General features: G+C 46.8%; 1 protein-coding gene and 1 long non-coding RNA gene across 3 annotated transcripts; one reads left to right on the forward strand and one right to left on the reverse strand.

The window, feature by feature from the left end:
• Positions 1-1,021: 1,021 nt before the first annotated feature.
• Positions 1,022-8,010, reverse strand: cbx4 (chromobox homolog 4 (Pc class homolog, Drosophila)). 2 transcript variants are annotated; one of them, XM_088358344.1, is made up of 6 exons: positions 7,857-8,010; positions 6,331-6,728; positions 6,162-6,205; positions 5,658-5,723; positions 4,468-4,534; positions 1,022-3,573 (listed from the first exon to the last, which is right to left on the reverse strand). In XM_088358344.1, the coding sequence occupies exons 2-6, from the start codon at positions 6,397-6,399 to the stop codon at positions 2,152-2,154; spliced, it is 1,668 nt and encodes a 555-aa protein (XP_088214470.1). In that variant the 5' UTR covers positions 6,400-6,728; positions 7,857-8,010; the 3' UTR covers positions 1,022-2,151. The 2 variants fall into 2 exon arrangements, with proteins under 2 accessions (XP_088214470.1, XP_088214471.1); XM_088358345.1 differs by lacking the exon at positions 7,857-8,010 and having other exon boundaries at positions 6,331-7,201.
• LOC148383188 (uncharacterized) lies at positions 7,130-17,436 on the forward strand. Its single transcript, XR_015853457.1, has 3 exons — positions 7,130-7,658; positions 12,737-12,859; positions 17,072-17,436. It is a non-coding gene; the product is annotated as an uncharacterized LOC148383188 (long non-coding RNA).
• Positions 17,437-23,026: the final 5,590 nt, after the last annotated feature.

A 23,026-nucleotide genomic window follows, 5' to 3' on the forward strand; every position in this document is an offset into this window, starting at 1 on the left:
CTATAAAGGGAAAATTATAATGCAATATAATTTTTTTTTATGTTCTATATAATTTTCTGTATTTTTTACTTTTTTTCTTGTATTTCTTTTAATGTTCGAAATAAACAAACAAAACAAAACAAACAAAACAAGACATCGTTTTGTTGATGGGTCAGTTCCTTCAATCTATGGAAACGACGGACACAGTATAGCAGTAAGCTTGAGATGACACAAAAATAATCAACTGTATTTCACTCTCATATTATTCTATGATGCCCTCGTTTACATAGCATTAGCGTCAGTCTTTTTGCTGATTTTAGAACTGTGCGCTCTGTTTTCACTTCTTGTGGATGTATTTTGAGTAGTTATATCAGATGAATTGCATTGAAGATGCTGTATTATTCTTGGGGAACACAATAATGTGTTAAATGCATTCGTTGTCTTCTTGCTAACGCTAGCATTAGCTTACTGGTTAACTTGACTGCAGTTTACAAGACGTCTTCATAAATATTGTAAGGGAATTTATTTTGTTACATGTTATGTATGGTTGTATGGACAAGTCTTCTGCTGTTGACATCTTTTAATCAATCAAAATGTGTGCGGCGCAAATAAACTCTACCTCGGCTAAAAAACTACAAATATGTCAGACCAGAAAGGCAGGCGCACGTCTTGTGGTCAGGAGGGAGTGGGGCAAAGTATCTCGTTTGCATTTAAAGTGACAGGTCCTAAAACGGCTTGCTCTGAGTCGCACCTCAGAACAAGTATAAAAGAGGGAACTGTGATGCTATCAAAACGAGGAATTCAGACAAAAGCATTGCTGTTTCACTTTATATAGACCACAACTGAATGAGTAAAATGTGAAACGTAAGAATTTATAAATGTGATATGTAAGCTTTAAGTAGTGTCCATTTTTCCATGCTGGACAATTTTGAAGCCCCGGTAGTTGTGATTTTTTGGAATCATCTTATCATATATTTTTCAACATTCACATTAAGCGTTAGGTTCAAAACATTAATTTTAAATAATGATCAAGAGCCAAGCCTTACGAGGAACTTTGCTTTCTTTATTGTGAAAGTGTGCCAACAGCAGTAAGCTAACTCGTATCCCTAAGCAATGTTATGACGATCCTTGTAAGCGAGTGCATCGACAAATGAAAGCAAAACAAAACCCAAAAGGACAGCAAAATTCATGGAAACAATTGTTAAAAGATCCCTTGCAGCTTCTCCCAAATGAATATGCTTGCTTCCGATTCATTCTTGTCGCATTTTAGCATTCTTAAGCTGGTTTTGCATTCAGTGTGCATCGTGAAGGAGAGTCAACATTTGCATTTCAAGCAGCATCAACAAAAAGCAAGCTCGTCTTCAAGTGTGCCTAGCAAAACCTTGATGAGTCACATTTGACGGGTCACGAGCGAGCCAAACAGTTAGCCGCCTTTTCCCATCACGGAATATTCATGAGATGAACAATACTAAAAAAGTGAGAGATCACATTTGTCAGACGGAAGAGAGTTTGCGTACGTCTTTGTCATGTTTGCATCTCAAGACGCGTGCCGAACAAAAACTGGACAATTCATTTTCTTGATAAACAATCAGTTTGTTACTTCGAGACATAACGACTACTATTGTTTTCACGCAATCAACCACATTCATAATGACGAATCGATTATAATGCCCATGACTGAATCGAGTCCAAACCTCTGAAAACGACCTGAAGAAGGGCAAACTTAATAATGAAGGCAATTAACGATCATTGCTTGGTGGAGAAAAAGTAATGAAGTGCTTTCAATTTGATCTTTGATCTATACCAACATGACAAGTTCCTCTCTAATGCGCAGCGGGACCCCAAATAATTGATCGAGCTTGATACAAAAGACGTATGAACCTTTGCACATCTGAGATTACAAGTTTGGTACAGGTATGAAACAACGCAATATACTCGTAGAGTGTTTGTCTTTTTTTGAAGCGGAACACATCTCGTTGAATGTATCCACGGAAATCCTCGAGGGCACTTGCTTGGCTACGTTTCAGAGTTACAGTATAAAACATGTAGGAAACATATTAAATTTGAATGATAAATTATAACTTTGCATATGTACAAAATCTCTGTATGTTTGTTTTTTTTTCTACACTTTGCACATTTGGACACAATCCGTCTGTCCAGTCAGTGGCTTCCTTAGAAAGAGACGTACTCCTTGAAGGTTACTGTCAGACTGTTTGTTGTGACATCAGTGATGATGATATTTCCCATAAAAGGAGAGATCTTTTGAGCCAGCGCCGCTTTAGTCTTGTTCGGCGTGTCCTGGGTTGCTGTGTTGGTATCTTGGAGAGCGGGCGGGGATTCAGCTTGGAGAGCGGGTTCACTTTGGGCTTGCAGTTCAGGCTCAGGTGCAAGTTCAGGCCGCAGCGGCTCAGGCCGAATTTCCAGCTGAGTCTGCCTCTTAGTCTTTGGACAACTCAGATCCATGGGCTCCTCCTGGCCAGCGCAGTCCATGGCATCAGACGGGTACGTACCGATGCGTCCGGCGCAGTGAAGGTCCATGGGTTTGTCCTGAGGCGGCCCCAGCGCGCTGTCGCAAAGGCCGAGGCTTTTGGGAGCCTTGGTAAGTCCGCGCTCTGCCGCAGGCTCGGAGAGTTTTCTCTTGCGGCTGCCGGGGTAGGACGGAATCCGGATGTGGTCCATCATGGCGGCGGACGTGGGGACGTTGGCGTCGGCCGGCCAGGAGGTCGGGGGCGAGCTGGCGGTCAGCTGCAGCGGCAGATCATCGGGCAGGTCAGCCTGACCCCGAGCGACCTCCGTGTTGTATTCCTCAGCTGTACTGGGCGAAGGCTTAAAGAAGTGCCTGTCCTTCGGGGAGCACTCTGTGGCGGGGAGGGAACTGCTGCTGCACATCTCTTTGGGAATACCGCTCTCAGCCGTTTTGCTTCCGTGCGCCGGGTTGTTTTGGCCACTTTGGCTTTTCTCAGCGCTTGACGGGTCCCCGTGTTTGCCCTTTGCCCCGTGAACCTTATGAGCGTCCATATACTTGCTCATAACGATGACGATACGTCCGTTCTTGTTTTTGTTCTTTATGATCTTCATTTTGCCACTGACGGCGCTCGGGAGCGTGGCGTCCTTGGGATTAGGCTTGAACGCTTGCTCGCTTTCCGCGTCTTTGGGAGCAGCTTTTCGCAGCTCCACCGCCAGCTCTTTGACTTTACTCAAGCAGCCCGTGTCTTTGTCGCGAAGCCATTTCTGCTGCAGCGCCAGCGGCAGATTCCAGCCGGGGTTGGCGGCTTTGCTGGGCGCTTCCTGAACTTTGACCACCTTCTTGAGCTTTAAGGCCTGAGCTTGGTACATACTGGGGTCAGGCTCATAGTGGTGGTGCTTCTTGCTGTTGAGCTGGTAGACGTACTTCTTCTTGGTGCTGGCCAGCTGATCGACGGGCACCTCCTGGCTGCTGGGCTGGTACTGATGGTGCTTCTTGCTGTTCAGCTGATACTGCTGGGGCTGGCAACGCTGGAGCGGGACGGCATCCTCCTTGGGACTGTCATCTACGTCCGGAGAGGCGTCCTCCAAGCCCGCGGGGATACTCGACCTCCGGGCAAACGAGGGAACCTAAAAGGATAGACAAGATATTTTAGTCAAAAGGATGGGGATTCCTGTCTTTGTGACCGTGTCGGAATGTTTTGGCCACCTCGAGTGGACCTGAGCAAGAGGCATTAGTTCTACAAAGCTTTGCTGATTGCGCAAAGGAATGCAGACAATTCTTTTTGTCTACACAGTTTGACATGAACAAATAAAGTGCTCCACAATGTTTTTGCCCCACCGTTATAATTTAGCCTTGCATATTTTGGGAGTCATATGGCGATGCACAATACCTGACAGATCGACTCAATTCTTTAGTTCTGATTAAAAGGCACGCTGGCAAATAGAAGGACTGCGCTGTAGCAGATCCAAGCCACCAGCTCGTCCCTTTTTCCCTTTGGCACAGGCTGAACCCTCAGAGCGGAACGCTCAAGAACCTTTGGCTGTGACCTCAGGTCAGACAAGTGCCAGCAGACATGTCACGCTTCAGCTCTGATTCCCGAACACGACCGACTGAGCGCAGCGATGGGCCTGCACGTCCATATTTGCTTCCTAACAAGCTCCATTAAACCTCGAAAACGAGACAAACCCAAGTACAACACAGTGCTAATTTTAGCCATTTTGTGCCAGGCTCAAACAAGGAACAACTAGCTCTAAACTGAGTGTGTCCAAAATTGACTATCCACCCGGTGAGAGGAAACACTAAACAGTCAGATACAACAAGCTAGATCGGGCGCAACCTTGGGAAACAAAGTTAGGACAAGGCAGAACGACAACCTCTCTCCCCTTCCCGTTGCCATCTGAAGGAAAACTAAAAATAACGCCCAGCATAATAACAGCCGCTCGAGAACACCTGACAAGAATCTACACCCTCCCCCTCTCCCGTCTGACCTCTCACCCATGGAGAGGCGTGATGACAATTACCTGCAGTGGAAGATGTTTTGCTTTGGGGCCCCTTTTGCGATATCCCATCAGCTGCTCCTGCCTCTCCCTGCGAAAACAAAGCAAAATGATAGCTTGCCGCGTCACGTCACATGAAGACGAAAGGGTGGGGGAGACCGTCTTCCGTTTTCCTTCACCTAGTATTCAAGGTCAAACGTGCAGTTTGGCTATGAAAAGCCAAAACGTCACGTGCGTGAGCCATCGCAAAGCATTGTGGTCGTTATTTGCATTGGTAATCATCCCGCTACGTGTTGTCATTATGCCTGCTGAAATTCAATTAAGACTCGCTGCAGCTCGTTCAGACAGTCTCCCTTCTGCCACTCCACGTCCTCACATCGGTAATCAGGGTTCATGAGGAACATGTCAAACCGAATGAATGCTTGTAGATAACCCCCGAGCATGAATATGGGCTCAGAGTTTAGAAGAAAAAAAGAAGAGGGGGGATTTTTGAAGACACAACGTGGATAATGTGGTTGTCAGGACCAGGCCAGGATGAAACGTTACTACCAGGAATAAACCTTGACGAATCACTGACTCGTAAATAACCAGCGGCGGATGAAGGCCGGCCAACCGAGCACGCTTTGGGCCGACAGATGTTCAAGACATCAAGGCTGCCGTAATAAACAGTCGGGCGCAAACGCAAAATCCAACGAGGTGACCCCTATTCACAGAAGATTTGGCAATTACGGGCTCCCTTGTGGGATCCCCTCCCCCATCCATCCGCCAGGAGCGGACGGGGAGGATTCCACGCAAACTGCGCACGGGCAGCCCATCAGGACGCAGTACAAGTTGGCGTGTCCATTAGCCTCTTTGGAAAATGCTAATTTGTTGTTTACAGTGAGTGTGTCTACGGGTCCTGCAGGCCCGTACGTGATCTTTGGCCGCGTTAGCATTCAGTAATAATAATAAGAAGAATAATTAAATAATAATAATACTGCATCATATTCACAGAAAAGATCTTGTAGTAGAATGCGTGATATAATCAATGTTTCCTAACTATGTCGAGTGTGTCTTTGTTCAAGAAACTCCCACCAGCCCTTTTCCCAGGATAGCAACCAGTGAGTGGGTCAAGAGGTGTATCAGGGAGAGTGGAGTGTAGCCCCTCCCCCATGCCCATATAAGGTCACGGTCAAGTTAGAGCAGGCCCACATTCAAAGTCCAGCGAGTCTCACCTGTATTGAAATGCAACGAGGAGGCGCGGGTCAAGGATGTTTTCCTCCGGCTCCCATGTGTTGTATCTGCAGGATACGTTTGACGTTTGACGGCAAATAATTGGTTAGGAAGAGGGTGAAATTAAGCAAAACACATCTGTGTGTGTGTGTGTGTGTGTGTGTGTGTGTGTGTGTGTGTGTGTGTGTGTGTGTGTGTGTGTGTGTGTGTGTGTGTGTGTGTGCGTGCGTGTGTGTGTGTGCTGTCTCCGCGCGCCACCATACAGTCAGCCATTTTAGCAGCACTGTCTCTCAAATTCGTTGGCAGAGCAGAAATAATTAAAACGGGATTACATAGCCGTGCCTACCCTCCCTTTTCCCCTCGCATAAATTAGTGAAGGCATCCACGGATGAAACACTTGCCCGCCTACACACACACACACACACACACACACACTGCGCCCATGTATGCCCTCGCCGATTTGTATTATCCACAAATTAAGCGGAATATGCAGCATTCGGACTTACTTGGGAGACCATCCCCGCCACTTGACCAGGTACTCAATCTTCCCCTGCGTTCATTGGGAGAGAGAGCGAGAGAGAGAGATGTATATTCCCCGAGGCTTTAAACACGCCAATGCAAGACTTTTTACCATCGCCCAAAAAATAATAAAATAAAACCCGCCACGCAGTTTACCTTGCGAATGCGCTTCTTTTCGATGCCCTCCACCGCAAAGACGTGCTCTCCGGCGGCAGGGAGCTCCATTCTCGCCGCAATCCGACCGCAAGCGACGGGGTAGGGGCGAATGCGATGTGCAAGGAAGAAGGGGAAAAAAGACAGACAAGGCAGGGTGGTCGCGTTCGTTCGCTGCCTTGGTAGTTTTCCAGTGTGTATCCAAATCCGAAGTGTTATCCCCCTCCAGCTCGCGTAGTCCCTCCTTTTTTGCAGTCTACGCACAGTCCTGGCAGTGTGCAGAGAGAGTCACAGGCGAGCGGTAGTGAACTGATCCAGTCGTGCAAGAGCTCCGGCTTTGGCGCATGACGTCAGGAGGGGAGGTGGAGACCTCTCCTGGTTGGGCTCCATCCCTTCTTCACCTTCGTTGTGGACGTGTGGGAATTCACAGAAATCACCACGTTAAATGTCACGGCACATAGGCGCCCCTGCTTTATTTCATGTCACGAAGCCCTCCTCCAATGTGTTTATGTTGGCGCGCAATGTTGCACGCGCAATGCGTGTGAAAATGTTAAGCACAAAAAGAGGAGTGGTCCGTTCGTTCACAAGCAGGCTGGTTACTTGGAAAAATGGCACCGCAATCGCGCTTTTAAATGACTCAATGAAAGGCAAGACGACTCAGTTATGAACCTGGAGCAACTTTAAACAAAGGCAACGCGTTTAGGGTTCCAAAACGATTCTTAATTTAGGGTCTTGTGTGTCTTTAAATACTTAAGAACTACGTGGCATAGAAACTGGTGAGGGACAGGTGCGGAATGCTTTTGGGACTTTAAAACGTAGGACAATTCTTTGTAATGAAAGCCCATTACGATTTACAAACAAAATATGTTAAATGCTACTTGACGAAACGTGCTGTTGCGTTCTAAGGTATTTTGCATGAAATCTTCCGCGATTATTTGTAGGGAGGATTTCGAGGGTGAAATGCATAATGTAGAGGTGAATTTCCGGTGCAATTCGGCTTTCATCCCTCAAGGCTAATCTCTGGGCAGTGAAATTGGGAAAAGGTCATTCTGATATATGAACCAAATCCGCATTAAAACAATGTTGAGATATAGAGGGGCCAAATTCCTCCATCGTGAGTTTCAAGGTGTTGTTGGTGGGGAGATTTGGAAGTCTGATAAAGATAAAATGTGCATCTTTTTTTTTAAGTGATTTTACAGAAACAGCAAAATTACATCAGCAGCAAGGACGGGACGCATATTGTGACCCTCACTTTCATCCAGTTTAAGATCTTACTTGGCCACTGAGTTCAAATAAGCTACAGTTACCCAGAATCCAAAAACGAGTGAATTGTGAGTACCCATGGTGAAAATTGACTCAGTTTTGTGTGTGTGTGTGTGTGTGTGTGTGTGTGTGTGTGTGTGTGTGTGTGTGTGTGTGTGTGTGTGTGTGTGTGTGTGTGTGTGTGTGTGTGTGGTGTGTAGGGGGGGGGCGTATTCTGTCAGTGTTGCCAGATTTCAGTTGTAATTCTGCTTTTTGTATTTACTCACCCTTTCAAATCTTCCACCAATGCACGTGCTTGTCATCTTGCAGCTTCTTGACTTTTTTTATTTCTGATTTTACTTTGCGTTATACCTTTTCTTAAATAAAAAAAATCCCAGTATTGCATCGCGCAGGGTTACATTTGGATCTGCTCACTGCACTGAGCAAATATAGGTCACACGCTCTCTCTCTCTCTCTCTCTCTCTCTCTCTCTCTCTCTCTCTCTCTCTCTCTCTCTCTCTCTCTCTCTCTCTCTCTCTCTCTCTCTCTCTCTCTCTCTCTCTCTCTCTCTCGCACACACACACAGACACACAGATATAAGAGCAGTACTGTGTCCTCTGGGCTCAACTGCCGTTAATTTAACACGTTCCAAGTCTGTGAATCTTCAACTTTTCCGCTTGCACGCCACCATTATTAATCGGAGCAGTTCATTTCCCCTTTAATTTCGCCTCACGTGAGAAAAAAAAATGTGCAAATTACCATGTCAGTTTTACGTGCGCAGTTCATCACACGAGATAAGAAAACCACTGGGGACTTGATTAAAAAATGCGCAGCCGAAATGCAAAAGCTCTGTTTTTTAGCGGTGTCCCCCGCCCCAAAACAACCGCCCTGTATCGGACGAGTTTTTCATTGTCGAAAAAAAAAAATCAGCATGACAAGGGTTAAAACGGAGCCTGTAAAGCCGAACCGCGGCGGGCAGCCTATTGCGCGCGAGCACGAGCTATCTCTGCCTTGCCATATATGGTCATGCACAGAAAGCGGCTAAATCCAACCGCGCGCGCCCTCCAATTCGGCACTTTTGCACTAGAGATGAACGCAGGGGAGGTTTGAGATCCCTTTGGCAGCAAAATCGCCCATTGAAAGCGTTGAATTTGCGCCCAATTACAGTTTTTTTCTGCCACCACCCCCCGCCCCGCGGTGCCCTCCAGCCGCGGCTACAGAGCACACACGCCCTGCTTGCCTAGCAACAGCAAAAAGAGACACAGTGACACGCAAAGAAATTCAATTGCTGCTAAAGACTTTGAGCGTGGAATGTACACCCTCTGAAAATGTACATTATATTCACCAAAATGCATTTTGAGTACGTGAAGAAGTGGAAGGGGTTGACGTTATCGTGTTTGTGGATTTGGGCGTTGCTCACCTCACCGGCTGTATGACATTTTTAATTCATCGCCCGCCCGGTTGTCGAGAATAGAAATTGTTAAATGCGTTCACGTTTTAAATTGCATGTGAACATAACAGCGCGAGCTTTTTCTTCAGCAGGTGTGCGTGACGTGTCGACACGACACGTGTTGTGTGTGCGCAGCGACCAAAATTGGTAACATCAAGTGGAAACACTCACGAACGTACAAAAGCGGTGTTTCATAACTTAAACATAACGAACGCACCCATGTACAGCGTTTGACAGTTGTCTTCATTTTTCATCACGCTGAACTCTTATTTGATATACTTTGCGATTTCATTCAAAGTTGGCAGCGTTGTTAACAACACTCTCGTCTTGCTTAAGAAAGCCCCCATGCACGAGCAGCTAAAGTTTGGCAAAATCTTCGTCTCCATAAACAAGTTGACTATGTTGTGGGTGTAACAGGACTCGGATTAAACGGAAACGATTGAATTATCCGCGCAACCCACGTCCCCCCTTGTTGATGTCATCCTTGCCCCGTGAAAGCGACAGCGCATTTGGACTCCCTGCAGGAACCAACAGAAACGCTTTCTCACAGGACCTTGTTTATTTTGACCTTGTTGCAACACACCAAGGTCAAAAAGCAACACTTATCTGCAGCACACAAGGTCAGGCTGTCTGCCCCCCCTCCCCCCGCGCGTTTTTTTATCGCTGCACGGCCTTGTTTTGTTTTGACAAGGTTGTCTGCGTTTGAATGCAGCATAGTAAAAAGATAGAAAGATACGTATGTATGTGGCGTAATATAAAGTGCTTAGAAGTACTGCCAAGTGTGATTTGGGCAGGGGTTGTGAAGCACCTTAGAAATGCTCATGTGGTTTTTATGCGCTTGCTCAAATGTTATATTTGGGTGCACAAGTGTGGGAGGACCAGGGTCAAGTTATGTCATGATCTCTGCAACTCTCTCTGCAGGAAACACAGATATTTCAATCACCTTTCCCCAAAAATAAAAGGTCAAGCTCGGAGTGTGCCAGGAGTGCCAGCTCAGGGAATCAAGATATTCTCAGCAAAGGGGTGGGGAGGGTAGGGCTGTGGGTGCGTGCATGTAAAAGAAGGCTTGAGGTAAAGTAAGTTCAGGGTGGTGGGGGATAAAAGAGGCGAGGAGGAGGAGGAGGCCATGATGAGAGATCTCCACATTGGCCCAGAGAAGCATCCGATTCGTTCCTCCACTGGAAGAAAAGACTTTATTGGGACAGAATGCAAGGACAGAGTGGAGAGGGGGAGGGAGGGGGGTATTAGAAAAATGTTAAGAGGCCTCGAGAGCCTAGCGGTGCTTAGCGGGCGGTCATTAAAGTACACTATCAAACAGTGGGGGCCGCAAATAGTTGGTGGAAACACCTCAACGAAGCCAGCGTCTTCAGTAGCGTCAATCTGCTGGGTGGATTTGTGACAAGACAAAACAAAACGACGACTGTTCCCACGTTCGTTCTTGCTTCAGGTCCAGGCACACAATTTTGTTCTTGACAAACGATTCATGACGAGTATTTTAACAGGGACATCATTGAACAAACAAACAAAAAAAAAACACATTTGGCGTATTTCATACGCAAGCTAATTTGATGCACTTACAAAATAACATTTCAGCAAACAAATTTAAGACATTATGATTTTTAACCTGAATTTCAAAACGGGAGCGCTCCAAACGATCATGCCAGCAGCATTTTGGCATTTTGACCTTTGAAGCCTTCAACGTTCATACTTGAAATGGAAAGAAACTATGAATTTGAGTCTGCTCTATAAGCCCGCCTCTGCTTGAAAGGTGGGGTGGGGTGAGTAGCGGAAATTCCCCCTCCAGTGTCATTGTCACCTCCATTGTTGCAGCGAAGCGACAGGTCTGCATTGTGGGGTGCTGCCCTGCCAGGATGGGCTCCCCTTTTCTTCCTCACGCATGCACCCCCCCCCCCCCCCCTGCCTGCGAGGCTGTCGTCGTGTGGAGTTCATCCGCCATACGCCCATTGATCCCCGGGAGCCGGGTGGGGGGGGGGGGGGGGGGGGGGGCGTTGCGGAGGGAAGGGGGGCGGGGGCACCAGACTTCAAGGGGGACGGAGTGGTCAGCGGGGAGCCGTCGGGGATGGGGTGCTGGAATTCTGTCAGAATGGACACTTGTCAATACTGTATGAAGCTGAGGAAGACAGTCGTGCCACTTTGATGGATGCATTGCCGCCGATGACAAAAAAGGCTGTGGGAAACAATAGCACCAAACAAAAAACAACATGGAGGATCTTTTTAGTCTTTGAGGTACTCAGATTCCCGTCGTTGTTATCATCAGCGTTGCGACGTGAACAAAATGTGCCCGCGAGCTTGTGTTGAGATTTGGCTCCCCTCCTGTCTAATGCCACGCTAATGATGAGTGACACGGGCCCTTATCCTGAGAGCCTTTTACCCCTCTTGTCCTCCCCCCCCCCTTTCGCAATCTCCTGGGAGCAGCCTATTTGCCTCTTTCTAATTGCATTTTAATTTACACGTAAGCCGCGGGATGGATAAGCGTTTTGTTTCCCTCCTCTTTCATTCAGCATATCGTGCTAAGCGCCAAGTGCTGTATGTCGCACTGCACCTCTGCAATGTTGATGGCAAAGTTGCTAACATTGGTTGCCAGCTTGCGCTCAGTCATAGATTGATGTTTAAGGTCATGACAAAATTATACTTTTACACTGAATAATATTGGTCTTATTTTCAGAGAAAGTAATGTAACGCTTTGGAATCTAATTGAAAATTAATTCCAGCAGTTCTGAAGATGTTTGCGACGAGACATAAACAAAAGTGATGCGAGCACTGTTCCCTGTGGTACTCCTTTGATAAAAGACCCATCAGATCGGAGCCAACAACCAACAAAGTGTCCCGGGCAGAGCGACACGCAGCGGGGTGGGGGTGGCCGTTAACGTCAAAGTCGAGCCGGTGGCCGTCTCTCCATCAAAAACGTAATAAGAGCACGAGTGGATTTCGAGCTTGCAGATAACCAAGTTTAATGTGCGTGTCTATCTATATGGAAATTCAGCCACACGTGCGCTCGCTCGCTCGCCTACCCGCCCGCTGGTCGCCTGCATCCGTCCTCTTTCTTATTTATGCGTTATTCGCTTTCCATTGGCTGCAAAGAGGAGACGTGCGTTTGGGGAGGAGCACGGCGATAAAGCGCGCAATTTATTTGCACGAGCGCTACGGAGATTTGTATTCAATTTACGGAGATAATGGAGCCGCTCGTCATTGTTTGCCTAAAAGAAGTGGTGACAATCACTGAAAAAAAGTGCCTTCTGCAGCAGTTTTGAGATCACAACACACGCACACAGACTTTGAGGCTTAAAGTGAGTGTTCCCCCCGTGTGTGTGTGCGTGCGTGTGTGTATGTGTGCGCGTGTGTGTGCGTGTGTGTGTGTGTGCGCGCGCGCGTGAGTGTGTGAGTGAGTGAGTGAGTGAGTGAGTGAGTGAGTGAGTGAGTGAGTGAGTGAGTGAGTGAGTGAGTGAGTGAGTGAGTGAGTGAGTGAGTGAGTGAGTGAGTGAGTGAGTGAGTGAGTGAGTGAGTGTGCGTGAGTGTATGTGAATATTTTGGAGACAAAAAGCACTTTTACATTTACAAACAGGATTGCAGGATTTCTATTATAAAATTAGCTTAACGTACTCCCAACATTGTATTCTTTTAATTTTAGAGCTGTTCTCTTGGCTGCACTCTCTCCAACACAGTAAATGATTGAGGTTTTTTTGTTTGTCCAATCAGATTTCAAAGCTCTTATCCCCCCGTCAGTGACAGACGCCCATTTTACTGACAACCAGCAGCAGCCGGCTTACAAAATTCTCCCGGCACATCATTTGCCAGCGGCCTGATCACGCGTCCGTCTTGGTTAGTAAAGTGTTGTTGTCGTACGTTTTTGCTTTCAAAGTCAAGCGCAAACAGCAACAGAGATGGAAGTACATCGATCCTGACTACATGCAAATTTTCATTCGCACTACTACAAAGAAGCCAGATGTGGTTAAAACGGAAAAAAGCCTGCTTCAGCAAAGCTTAACATAATTCACAAGCCTCGTCTTAAACCAGTGCAAGAGGCACTGAGGAGATTGCTTGACTTCCACGCCGTGTCCCGCGTATTTCCATTCGATACGCTTTGTCTGTGATACCTCGCTCTTATCCTTATGTGATGCTTATTTAAAAGGAGAGCCATGGATTTTCCCCCTCATGCCACATAATGGCAAATCAATACACAGGCAAAACAGAAAGAGCGAGAGCCAATGCATTTCAGACAGCAACTGAAAGCGTCATGTGTATACGTGTGTGTGTGTATATATACAGGACTGTCTCAGAAAATATTAAGAAGAAGAAGATATAAACTATCTCAAAATATTAGAATATCATGAAAAAGTAAACTAGTAGGGTATTCAACTAATCACTTGAATCGTCCAATTAACTCGAAACACCCGCAAGGGTTTCCTGAGCCTTGAAAAACACACAGCTTAGTTCAGTAAACTAAATCACAAGTATGGGGAAAACTCCTGATCTGACTGCTGTCCAGAGGACCATCATTGACACCCTCCATCAGGAGGGTAAGGGTGTTTTCACACCTGGACCCTATTAAAAGAACCAAAGTCAGGCCTCTTTAAGTGGACCAAAAAGTGGACCAAGAGGAAGCAAACTCAGTTCTTTTTGTGTTCACATTGAGTGTATTTCAAAGGGGACCGAGTTCTCTTTCTGGTTTTGCGCCTGCAGTCACGTGACCAATCTACGGCAACCCAAGGAGGTTACAATACAGTGCAAAAAGGCGAAGTGAACCCAGTGCGCATTGTGTTCACAATGCACAGATTAGGTGAACCGTACCGTTGACTTTTTAGCGAACCTCAGGAGGTGGTTCCAGTACGGTTCGTTTTAAAGGGGTCTGAGTACGGTTGGCGTGTTCACATATGAACAAAAAATGCTGAGTCATCGATCTGAGTTCGTTTAGAGGGCTGAAAGGGACCAAGTGTGAAAACACGCTAAGACACAAAAGAAATTTCTCAAAGAGCAAGCTGTTCACAGAGTGCAGTTTCAAAGCACATCCACAAAAAGTATGTTGGAAGGGGCAAATGTGGCAGGAAACGCTGCACAACCAAGAGAGATGACTGCAGCCTTAACAGTATTGTGAAGAAGAGTCACTTCCAGAATTTGGGAGAGCTTCAAAGACAGTGGACTGAAGCTGGAGTCCAGGTATCAAAAGCCACTGTTCACAGACGTGTCCGGGAAATGGCTTACAATAGCCGTATTCCCATGGTCAAACCACTTCTGAAGCGTCTGACTTGGGCTATGGAAAAAAAGCACTGGACAGTTGCAGAGTGGTCCAAAGTCCTCTTTTCAGACGAAAGCAAGTTTTGTATTTCATTTGGAATTCAAGGCGCCAGAGTCTGGAGAAAGGCTGGAGAGGAGCAAAATCCAAGTTGCTTGAAATCCAGTGTAAAGTTCCCACTGTCAGCGCTGGTGTTGGTCCACTGTGTTTCATCAAGTCCAGAGTAAATGCAGATTTTAGAGCACTACATGCTTCCGTCTGCTGAAAAGCTCTATGGAGATGATGATTTCATTTTCCAGCACGATCTGGCACCTGCCCACAGTGCCAAAACCACCAGAAAATAGTGTACTGACCATGGCATTACTGTCCTTGATTGGCCTGCCAATTCCCCTGACCTGAACCCCATAGAGAATTTGTGGGGTATTTTGAAGAAGAAGCTGAAAGAAACCGGACCCAACAATGCAAATGACCTAATTAATGGACATTTTCAAATGTTTTTGAATGATTTTGTTTTGCTGTTATAAATCTTTTTTTTACTTAGTCTGAGGAAATATTCTAATATTTTGAGATTGGATAATTGAGTTTTCTTAAGATGTATGCCATAATCAGCAATATTAAAATAATAAAAGGCTTGCGATATTTCAGTTGATTTGTAATGAATCCAGAATGTATGATATTTTTGTTTTTTTAATTGCATTACAGAAAATAAAGAACTTTATCACAATATTCAAATTTTCTGAGACAGTCCTGTATATATGTGTGTGTGTGTCCATTATCGTTGGCATTTTGCGAAACATAATATACATTTGGAATGAGCGCATGGGTTCCAAAACAAGGTTGAAAGGTTGATGTGCACGAGCGGCGTATGAAAATCCTAATGGTCATACACACACGTAGACACGTAGACATGTAGAAACATACACACATAGACACGCACACAGGCTGCTGGCCATATTTTACATTCTCAAATGAGAGCGCTACAGGCGGCAACACAGCAAGCTGGGAATTTTGTCTATGAATATTAATGCATGGTACGGGGGAGGGAGGATCCTCCAAATCCTCTGCAGATAAAACTGAGAGGGAACAAGAGATGATTACAAGCCCGCTCTGCCAAATTTCATTTTCCCCCCAAGTGCATTTTAATGGGAACTGTGGTCCTCGACCCATCCAGATGCCAAAGCAAAGAATCCACTCTTAAAACGTTATATTTTTGTACGTGCACACCAAATGGGAGGGGGGGGGGGGGGGGTGTCAAAGCCTTTGTCTTTGCAATGCGGCATATGTATCACTGTCATTTAAACGCAGCGCACGACAATGGAGGCCAACGTGAGATGGATGACGCGCCACGTCAAAATGGGAATCGGGCTTCTTCTAATGTGCGTGATGAAGAGGTCAGCCCTCAAATGCTCCCATGGGGAACAAAATTTCGACATGCGCTAGACGTGAAAACGTGATCTGACATGAAGACGTATGAGCTTAAGATTCACAGCCAAACAAAGTTGTCTCCCTGGGCTCTATGCCTGAACCACTTGAATTGTGTTATTGCAAACGTAATAAAACTTCCAGAAGGGTGGGGTTATTTGTCTGAATTAGTCATCTCCAACTACAGCTCTGAGGGCCCCCCCCCCTTGATACCGACACCCTTCCCTCTGTTGTATTTTTTTGCCGATAGTTTAGAGTTTTCAATGAGACTTTGTGTGAGCGGCTGTCAATAACACACGCGTCGTTCTTTTGGTCATTTCAATCGATAAGTTGAAGACAAGCTGTGTCTGACTCTCGAGGGTTTTGTACGCCGACCCTGCGGCTTCATCCAGTTTTATTATTCGGAATCATCCATCAGCAAAATGCACCATTCAGGAATCTTCATTCATTTAAGCCTTGAAATAATCACCCTATGGCATCGTATTGACAATCTTATCCATGCAGTCATGAGAAAATGATATGAATGTATCATCCATCATATTATTACAGATAGTTAGTTTTATATAGTTAACGGCAGATGGAATTTGAAATGGGAAACAATGTAAATACTTTAAATATTTAGGTATAAGATTCGTGATTGCCAAAAAAGAAAAAAAATGTCCTAATTTAGTCCTAATTTAGTGAGTTCTGAAACATAAATTTGATGGATGTGGCGGGCTGAATCCCCGGGCCCCAGTGCCTCAAGTTTGACGTGTGATCTGAAGCAACAAAAAGGCCAAAGCAGACAGCTGCGTTTATTGTTTGCTCAAACCTGCACATGCCTAACACACACACGCACGCACGCACGCACGCACGCACGCACGCACGCACACACACACACACACAAACACACACACGCACACACACACACGCACACGCACACACACACACACACACACACACACACACACACACACACACACACACTCAGTGAAGGCGCGAAGTAACATTGAGCAGGAAACTGAAAGTGTTAGATTATTGTCACACCTGTGCGCTGCAGAAGACGACATCTGCACGAGTGCGTGTGTGTTTGTGTGCGCGTTTGTGTGCGTGTGTGCATGTGTGTGTGTTTGTGTGTGTGTTTGTTTGTGTATGTTTGTCTGCATCAGTTCCTGGCATCCCGTTGCGTGGCCATTTGTGTGGCCCGCGCCGGTCAGAAGGTATCCCACCATCGTACCATCGTGCCTCAAGCTGCATCTTTGGAATGTCAATGTACATATTTTAATGTAGTGACCATTGGATTCAGTTCATAACTTTTATGGACAGAATTTCTAGGCGCAGCCTAGGTGTTGAGGGTGTCCGGTTTGGGGACCTCATCATTGCATCCCTGCTTTTTGCAGACAACGTGGTGCTGTTGGCTTCATCAAGCCATGATCTCCAGCTCTCACTGGAGCGGTTCGCAGCCGAGTGTGAAGCAGTTCGGATGAGGATCAGCACCTCCAAATCCGAGTCCATGGTCCTCAGTCGGAAAAGGGTGGAATGCCCTCTCCAGATCGGGGATGAGATCCTGCCCCAAGTGGAGGAGTTCAAGTATCTTGGGGTCTTGTTCACGAGCGAGGCAGGCGGATCGGTGCAGCGTCGGCTGCTGCGACCCGACCGCGGATAAGTGGAAGAAGTTGCATGGATGTATGGATGTATGGATGGATGGATGGATGGATGGATGGATGGATGGATGGATGGATGGATGGATGGATGGATGGATGGATGGATGGATGGATGGATGGATGGATGGATGGATGGATGGATGGATGGATGGATGGATGGATGGATGGATGGACCATTGGATTAATGTAGTCCAGGGGTATACTTACCTGACTTGTAAGCTTTTTTTCTCATAAAACTTACAGTAATTCAGTGTAGAACCACCACTGTATAAAAGACATACTGATGACATGCGCACAACTCAATAAGTTTCTAGAAAAGGCTGCCACTCACAACCTGTGAGCAGCGTCCTGGGGACTCAGATGCAGATGGTGTGCGTCGCCACCACGGGGCAGGCACGGACAGCGAAGGTCGGCCACATCCAGGGTCCAACGAGCACAAGGGAGCGGACCTCTCACAGGGGTCGCCACTGCGAGGCCAAGGCGCGGGAGCACCGGTCAGGTGAGCAGGACGGCTGTCGCTGAGTCACACCGTTCCCGACCGATGCACAGAAAAAGTATCTGCCCATGCCGAGTCGATCTTGCACATGCCGAGATGCGAGTAGAAGGCACTGGCATGGATCGAATAGACGGTCGAACCTGGGACGGCCTGACCGTGGCCAAACATCGTTATGGGCCAACATTACAGTAAAAAAGAACGAGAGACGAGGAAAGATGAAAATAAAGCGAAAAGGAGTAAAAAGAGGAGAAGACACTGCACCACTCAAGACGGCGCCATCAAAAAAAAAAAAATTAGGTTTAGGATGAAAGAACAGAAGGCAATATTGTCAACAAGACTCTCGCTGCAACAAACAGGCAGGAGGAAGGTGAAGCCGTCACCTTATCGCCACTGTGCATGGCGGCGGCCATCTTTGTTTGTCACTCAGTCTTCGGCTGCTTTGAATGCACACTTGAAAAGACAATGTTGCAAAAGAACTTCTGAAAAGTATGGAGTCAGAGAACTGTGGATCGAATGCCAGAAATCATATTCATGGAGCCAGCTTCTCTTGTCTGGGAGTTATAAAGGACACCAGAGACAAAGGAGGGAGACCGCGGGGTGATTCACCTGTGCAAAGCGAGGGAGAGATGACGTCTCATTAGAGGATCTAACGTTGATGTGTCAGACGCTGGCACGTGATTATGGATAATAGCGAGGTGTTTGATGGCGTGACACAGCAACACGTGTAACTATAGCACGCAAAACAAACACGCCACATGCATAGGGTGACCAGATTTGGGATTCTGAAAAGGAGGACGCCTTTTTTGTGCGTGTGTGTGTGGGGGGGGGGGTCATCGGTGTTTGTTATGACACAAATGACATGGTATCTGTATAGCAATGGCATTTATTTGCCCGAATAACACAAAACAACATATGCACGATAACAAACATATTTACACTAACAAAAACATGTGTACACTGACATTTTTGAGTTTTACAGTGGTACACTAAGTGTTTATGTGTGCCTGGATGTCGTTGGCACCTTTATTTGCCACAGACACGTAAGTGCCTGCTTTACATGTCAAGCACTCAGCTTCATTAGGATCAAGACCCTGACGAAAGCACAGGAATTTTTTATTCAACTCCGCTGTGAACGTGCATCTTCGTTTCGGCATTGCTTGTAAACTCTCGGTGTAGACTGGCTAGCCCACCCTACTTCGCAGCAAAGTGACTAGTTTTGAGGAGAAGGGTGTGACGTATATGCAAACAATACAAAGAAACCTGGAATTGAGTGAAATAGAACGGAGTGGCAATTCTATTGACTATGTACTGTACATGTATTATGTTTGAGGCAGTCGAAAAAAATCCCGGACGATTATGAAATTCCCCCCGCAGATTTCTTTTAGGTCTGGTCACCCTACACATGCATGGCTAGTGGCAGCTCTTGAGGAGACGCGTCCCTCCCATGACTGACTGGGAACCTAAGAGACAAGTTGACTGTAACTAAAACAACCGCTAGCTGCCATTAGCTTCACGCTAACACATAATAGGAAATCACACTTTGGTTGTGGGTTTAGGGTCAGGGTTAGCAGCACCAATGTACCAATGATTATTTTTGTTAATGTTCTCTGGGTAAGGGGATCATTGTTGAAGTTATCTTTGCAAATTGGTACGGCTGGCTGGTTGTTGTGCCAGCCGTGCCAGGACATTTCCTGCCTGGCTGCATTCCTTGAGTCAAAACAAAGCTGTTGCTGTTCACCACATTGCAACACAAGACACCGTTTGGCCTTTGAGCGTCACTCTCACAGCTTCCTAGCTAATATCACCGCTTCTCGCGTCTCTCTGCCACTCGCAATGAATTTCCTTTTTTTTTTGTTGCCGTGTGCGAGGCCTTAATGACAGTAACAGTACATTGCTAACACATGTTTCATTAAGTGCAATATTGAAGAGGAAATGGAAAATGAAAGAGTGCGGTAATTAAAAACAGGCTCAAAGCAAGAGCGGGAGGACAACAAATTACTTTTATGCCCTTTAGGAAGGATTTCACAAGTATGCATGCAGCATTCTTGAGCTGGAGAAGACTATTCCTGCTTGCATCCTTTCCTCCTGGGCTGCCCTCTGTCCCTCCCTCCCTTCCTGACCCAGACATCTGTTCGCGGCCCGAGCCCCCCTTGGCTGGATTCTTGCGTCAGGGAGGAACGTACGCGCTGAGCCGCAATTAACATTTCAGTGGTATGGCTTCCACCGACATGCAAAACACACACACACACCTTAATGACGGCATGTTTATGAAGAGCAAATATATGCACGAGGAAAAGCCGCCTCGGAGATGATCGGGCGATAATTGAAAGAAGCTTGAACAGGACAGAGGCCCAGCTTTTGACTGGGAAGATGCTGGCACTATGGAGACACGCACACATCAAGTACTAGCAGTGCACGGAGAAAGAAAACTTAAATCCAGGAGAGATCGTGGGTAGGAGGAGAGAGAGGAAGAGGGGAGGGGTGAAAGGTGGAGTGCAATATTTTATGTGTCAATAAAGACAAGATTCATTTGAAAAATCCTGAAGAAATGAATGTACAAGAGCGCCAGCCACAAAAGAAGAAGCGCAGCAGTGGCAGCAGCAGCAGCAGCAGCAGCAGCAGCAGCAGCAGCAGCAGCAGCAGCAGCAGCAGCAGCAGCAGCAGCAGCAGCAAGCAGCAGCAAGCAGCAGCAGCATACTCAGTCTCCCATTTCCCCAAAGAATATCCCTCACTGCTGCCCCCAGCTGGGAAGCCACACGCACACATACACGTCCAGCCCAGCTGTCTGGATGGGGGAGGGGCTCACTGGGATGCAGGGATGCTGCTAGAACGGCACATAAAAGGACAGAGGAGGGGAAAGCAATCTTGGCAACATCACGAGGAGGAATACCGAGGAGACAGACGCATACATACATGCACGCACGCCACCTGACTCAGCAGCATGCACTCTATCACTATTCATCACCTCTGAACTCCTGCCAGTTTATACGCACAGGCACGCATGCACTTTGTGACAAAGCCCCCTGCAGAGGAGTAATTGGGAAATCAATAAAACAACACACAGTCCCATATGTGAAAACAGACGCACGCACAATTAAGTACAGTCTCCAGTGATTGTCAAGCCTCATTGGGTCCCTTTCAAAATCTACAATAGTATTATGATTGTTCTTGGAATGAGATTTGACCTTGCCCCTCACAGGGCCTCGATGATGACAGTATTTTTCTCTCCTTTGATTGGCCGGCCGCACCAATATCCTCACACCTTCATAGGGCATTGCGACGTCTTTTGGACCACACTCGGCTTGATGTGCATTTTCCCACTTCGGTAAATCCACTACCGATGCTTTCGACAGTACTACGAGGAGGTGGATCGCGTCAAGTAAGCCGTGTTGGACTGCGGCGGCACGATTCGGAATGTGTTTTTGGTTTATGGTGGTGTCTGATTCAGTTGCTAATATTTTGGTTGGCCGCAATGAGACTGATCATCATGGAAACGTTCCTCAGGATGGATGCGAGACGCCATCTTTACATCTCGGTATCATCATCTACTTGCACGCAGTTGGGAACGAGACGTCACACAACTGCAGACTGCCTTATAAGGCAATTCTCTCCCCCCTCCTCCATGCTCCGTCCGTCTCTCTGTCTCCCTTTCGGCGGCACGGGGGGAAGGATGAGTGCTTTCAATTATCAGCAACAAAGACTAAATTAGGCACCTGGCAATTCCAATATGGCCTCTTTGTCTGCATCAAGTCAATAGCATGTGGTTGCCGTTCTGTCTGACACAGCCCGTTCACACACCGGCCACAATATTAGGTACACCTGCTGGAACAAATATTGCGGCTTTACCAAGATAAAAGTGCAAGCGAGGGTGAGAAAACAAAAAAAGACTGCCGAGCTGCAGCAGGCCACCATGTACGGCGGACGCTTTGAGAGCCATCAACTTCATCTACGATCAATAGTGGCCGATTAGTGGCTGAACTAAGCGGCGAGCCTGAGAGAAAAAAGATCTTCCCCCGTTGGCTCTGTTGTGTCCCGACGCCTAACGAGAGCTGGCAGTTTGCAGCTGCACGCCGACACCCCCGGCGGCATTTGTCGCTTCGGCCGCTTTGCTCCTCAGGGCCTGCTGTTGTCGCAAAGCCGGCGCGCGGCCAATGCAAAGCAGATGACAAGAGCGGAGGACAACGAGGGTTTCTTGTGTTTACTTGTCAGCACACGGGTGTGTAAATTATCCTAATGGGACACTCAGGACTCCCCCGCCCCCCCATCACGGGGAAAAGCCAACAAGCTTAAAGATGAGGCGACTGCACATGATTGAAGCGTCCTCGACGAGGAGGCGAGCGCAAACACGACTGAACTCTCGACCCTCTTCTCCGTGTCCATATTTGGCGCGCAGAGGCTCGGCCAAGGAAAAAGGCCCGTCTTTAATCCCCTGAGCTGCTCAGGGAAAAACGTGCTGATTTTGCACTTTTTCCAATCAACAACTCCCCCCCACCTTTTTTCTTAATCCAACCGGCTGCAGGTCTTGGGCAATAATCCTGGATTAGGAGGTCCTCCCCACAGCGCGGGCTATACGTACGCCCCCCTTGCCGTAGCCGACGGCGATGTGTTATTCATATGGTGAGAGAACACAAGGGCCCATCTGAAAAGGGGCAAACGGCTTGAATTGCTTGCGAGTGCCCTTGGGGGAGCTGCGGCGGCACATCGTACTAAAGAGGCAAAATAGCACACGGCCCCCGCTGATGTGACACGTGCTCACACTGCCATCGGAACTTGAGGACACAAACAATTGTTAGGCCTCGCTTCAAATATGCGACAAAAACGCTTCAACTGAGGTTTCATAGATGCACGTACAGCACGAATTAATCTGATGTTGTGAATAATTCATAGGCAAATTCTTCATTGCCTACATTTATAAATTAAAATTATATAAAATTATAAATATACATTTACAATAATGTACATTTATAAACGAGTATTTGAGATGGCTGCCGAAATGCTCCTCCAAAGCCGCTCAGCAACTCCAAACTGCACATTTCATTATCATTCACTAGATTTCAATGAGAGACTATTCAACCACAACCATGATGTGTTAAGCATACAAAAGACGCTCCAGATAAAGCAACTTCTCCTTCATACTCATTGCGAATCCAAACATGACATTTTCTTCAAATGGCTCGGCATGCGACATTCAAAGT

This window comes from Syngnathus floridae, chromosome 17, assembly GCF_059516105.1.
Source record: "Syngnathus floridae isolate MCC-2025c chromosome 17, RoL_Sflo_1.0, whole genome shotgun sequence".
NCBI classification, from domain to species: Eukaryota; Metazoa; Chordata; class Actinopteri; order Syngnathiformes; family Syngnathidae; genus Syngnathus; species Syngnathus floridae.

Bases quoted from the DNA above. Each gene is read 5' to 3' on its own strand.
- cbx4 (XM_088358344.1), bottom strand. From the start codon at position 6,399: ATGGAGCTCCCTGCCGCCGGAGAGCACGTCTTTGCGGTGGAGGGCATC. The intron at 4,535-5,657 runs GTGAGACTCGCT...TTGTTTTCGCAG, and splicing joins CTCGTTGCATTTCAATACAG to GGAGAGGCAGGAGCAGCTGA. The intron at 3,574-4,467 runs GTAATTGTCATC...CTATCCTTTTAG, and splicing joins CAAAACATCTTCCACTGCAG to GTTCCCTCGTTTGCCCGGAG.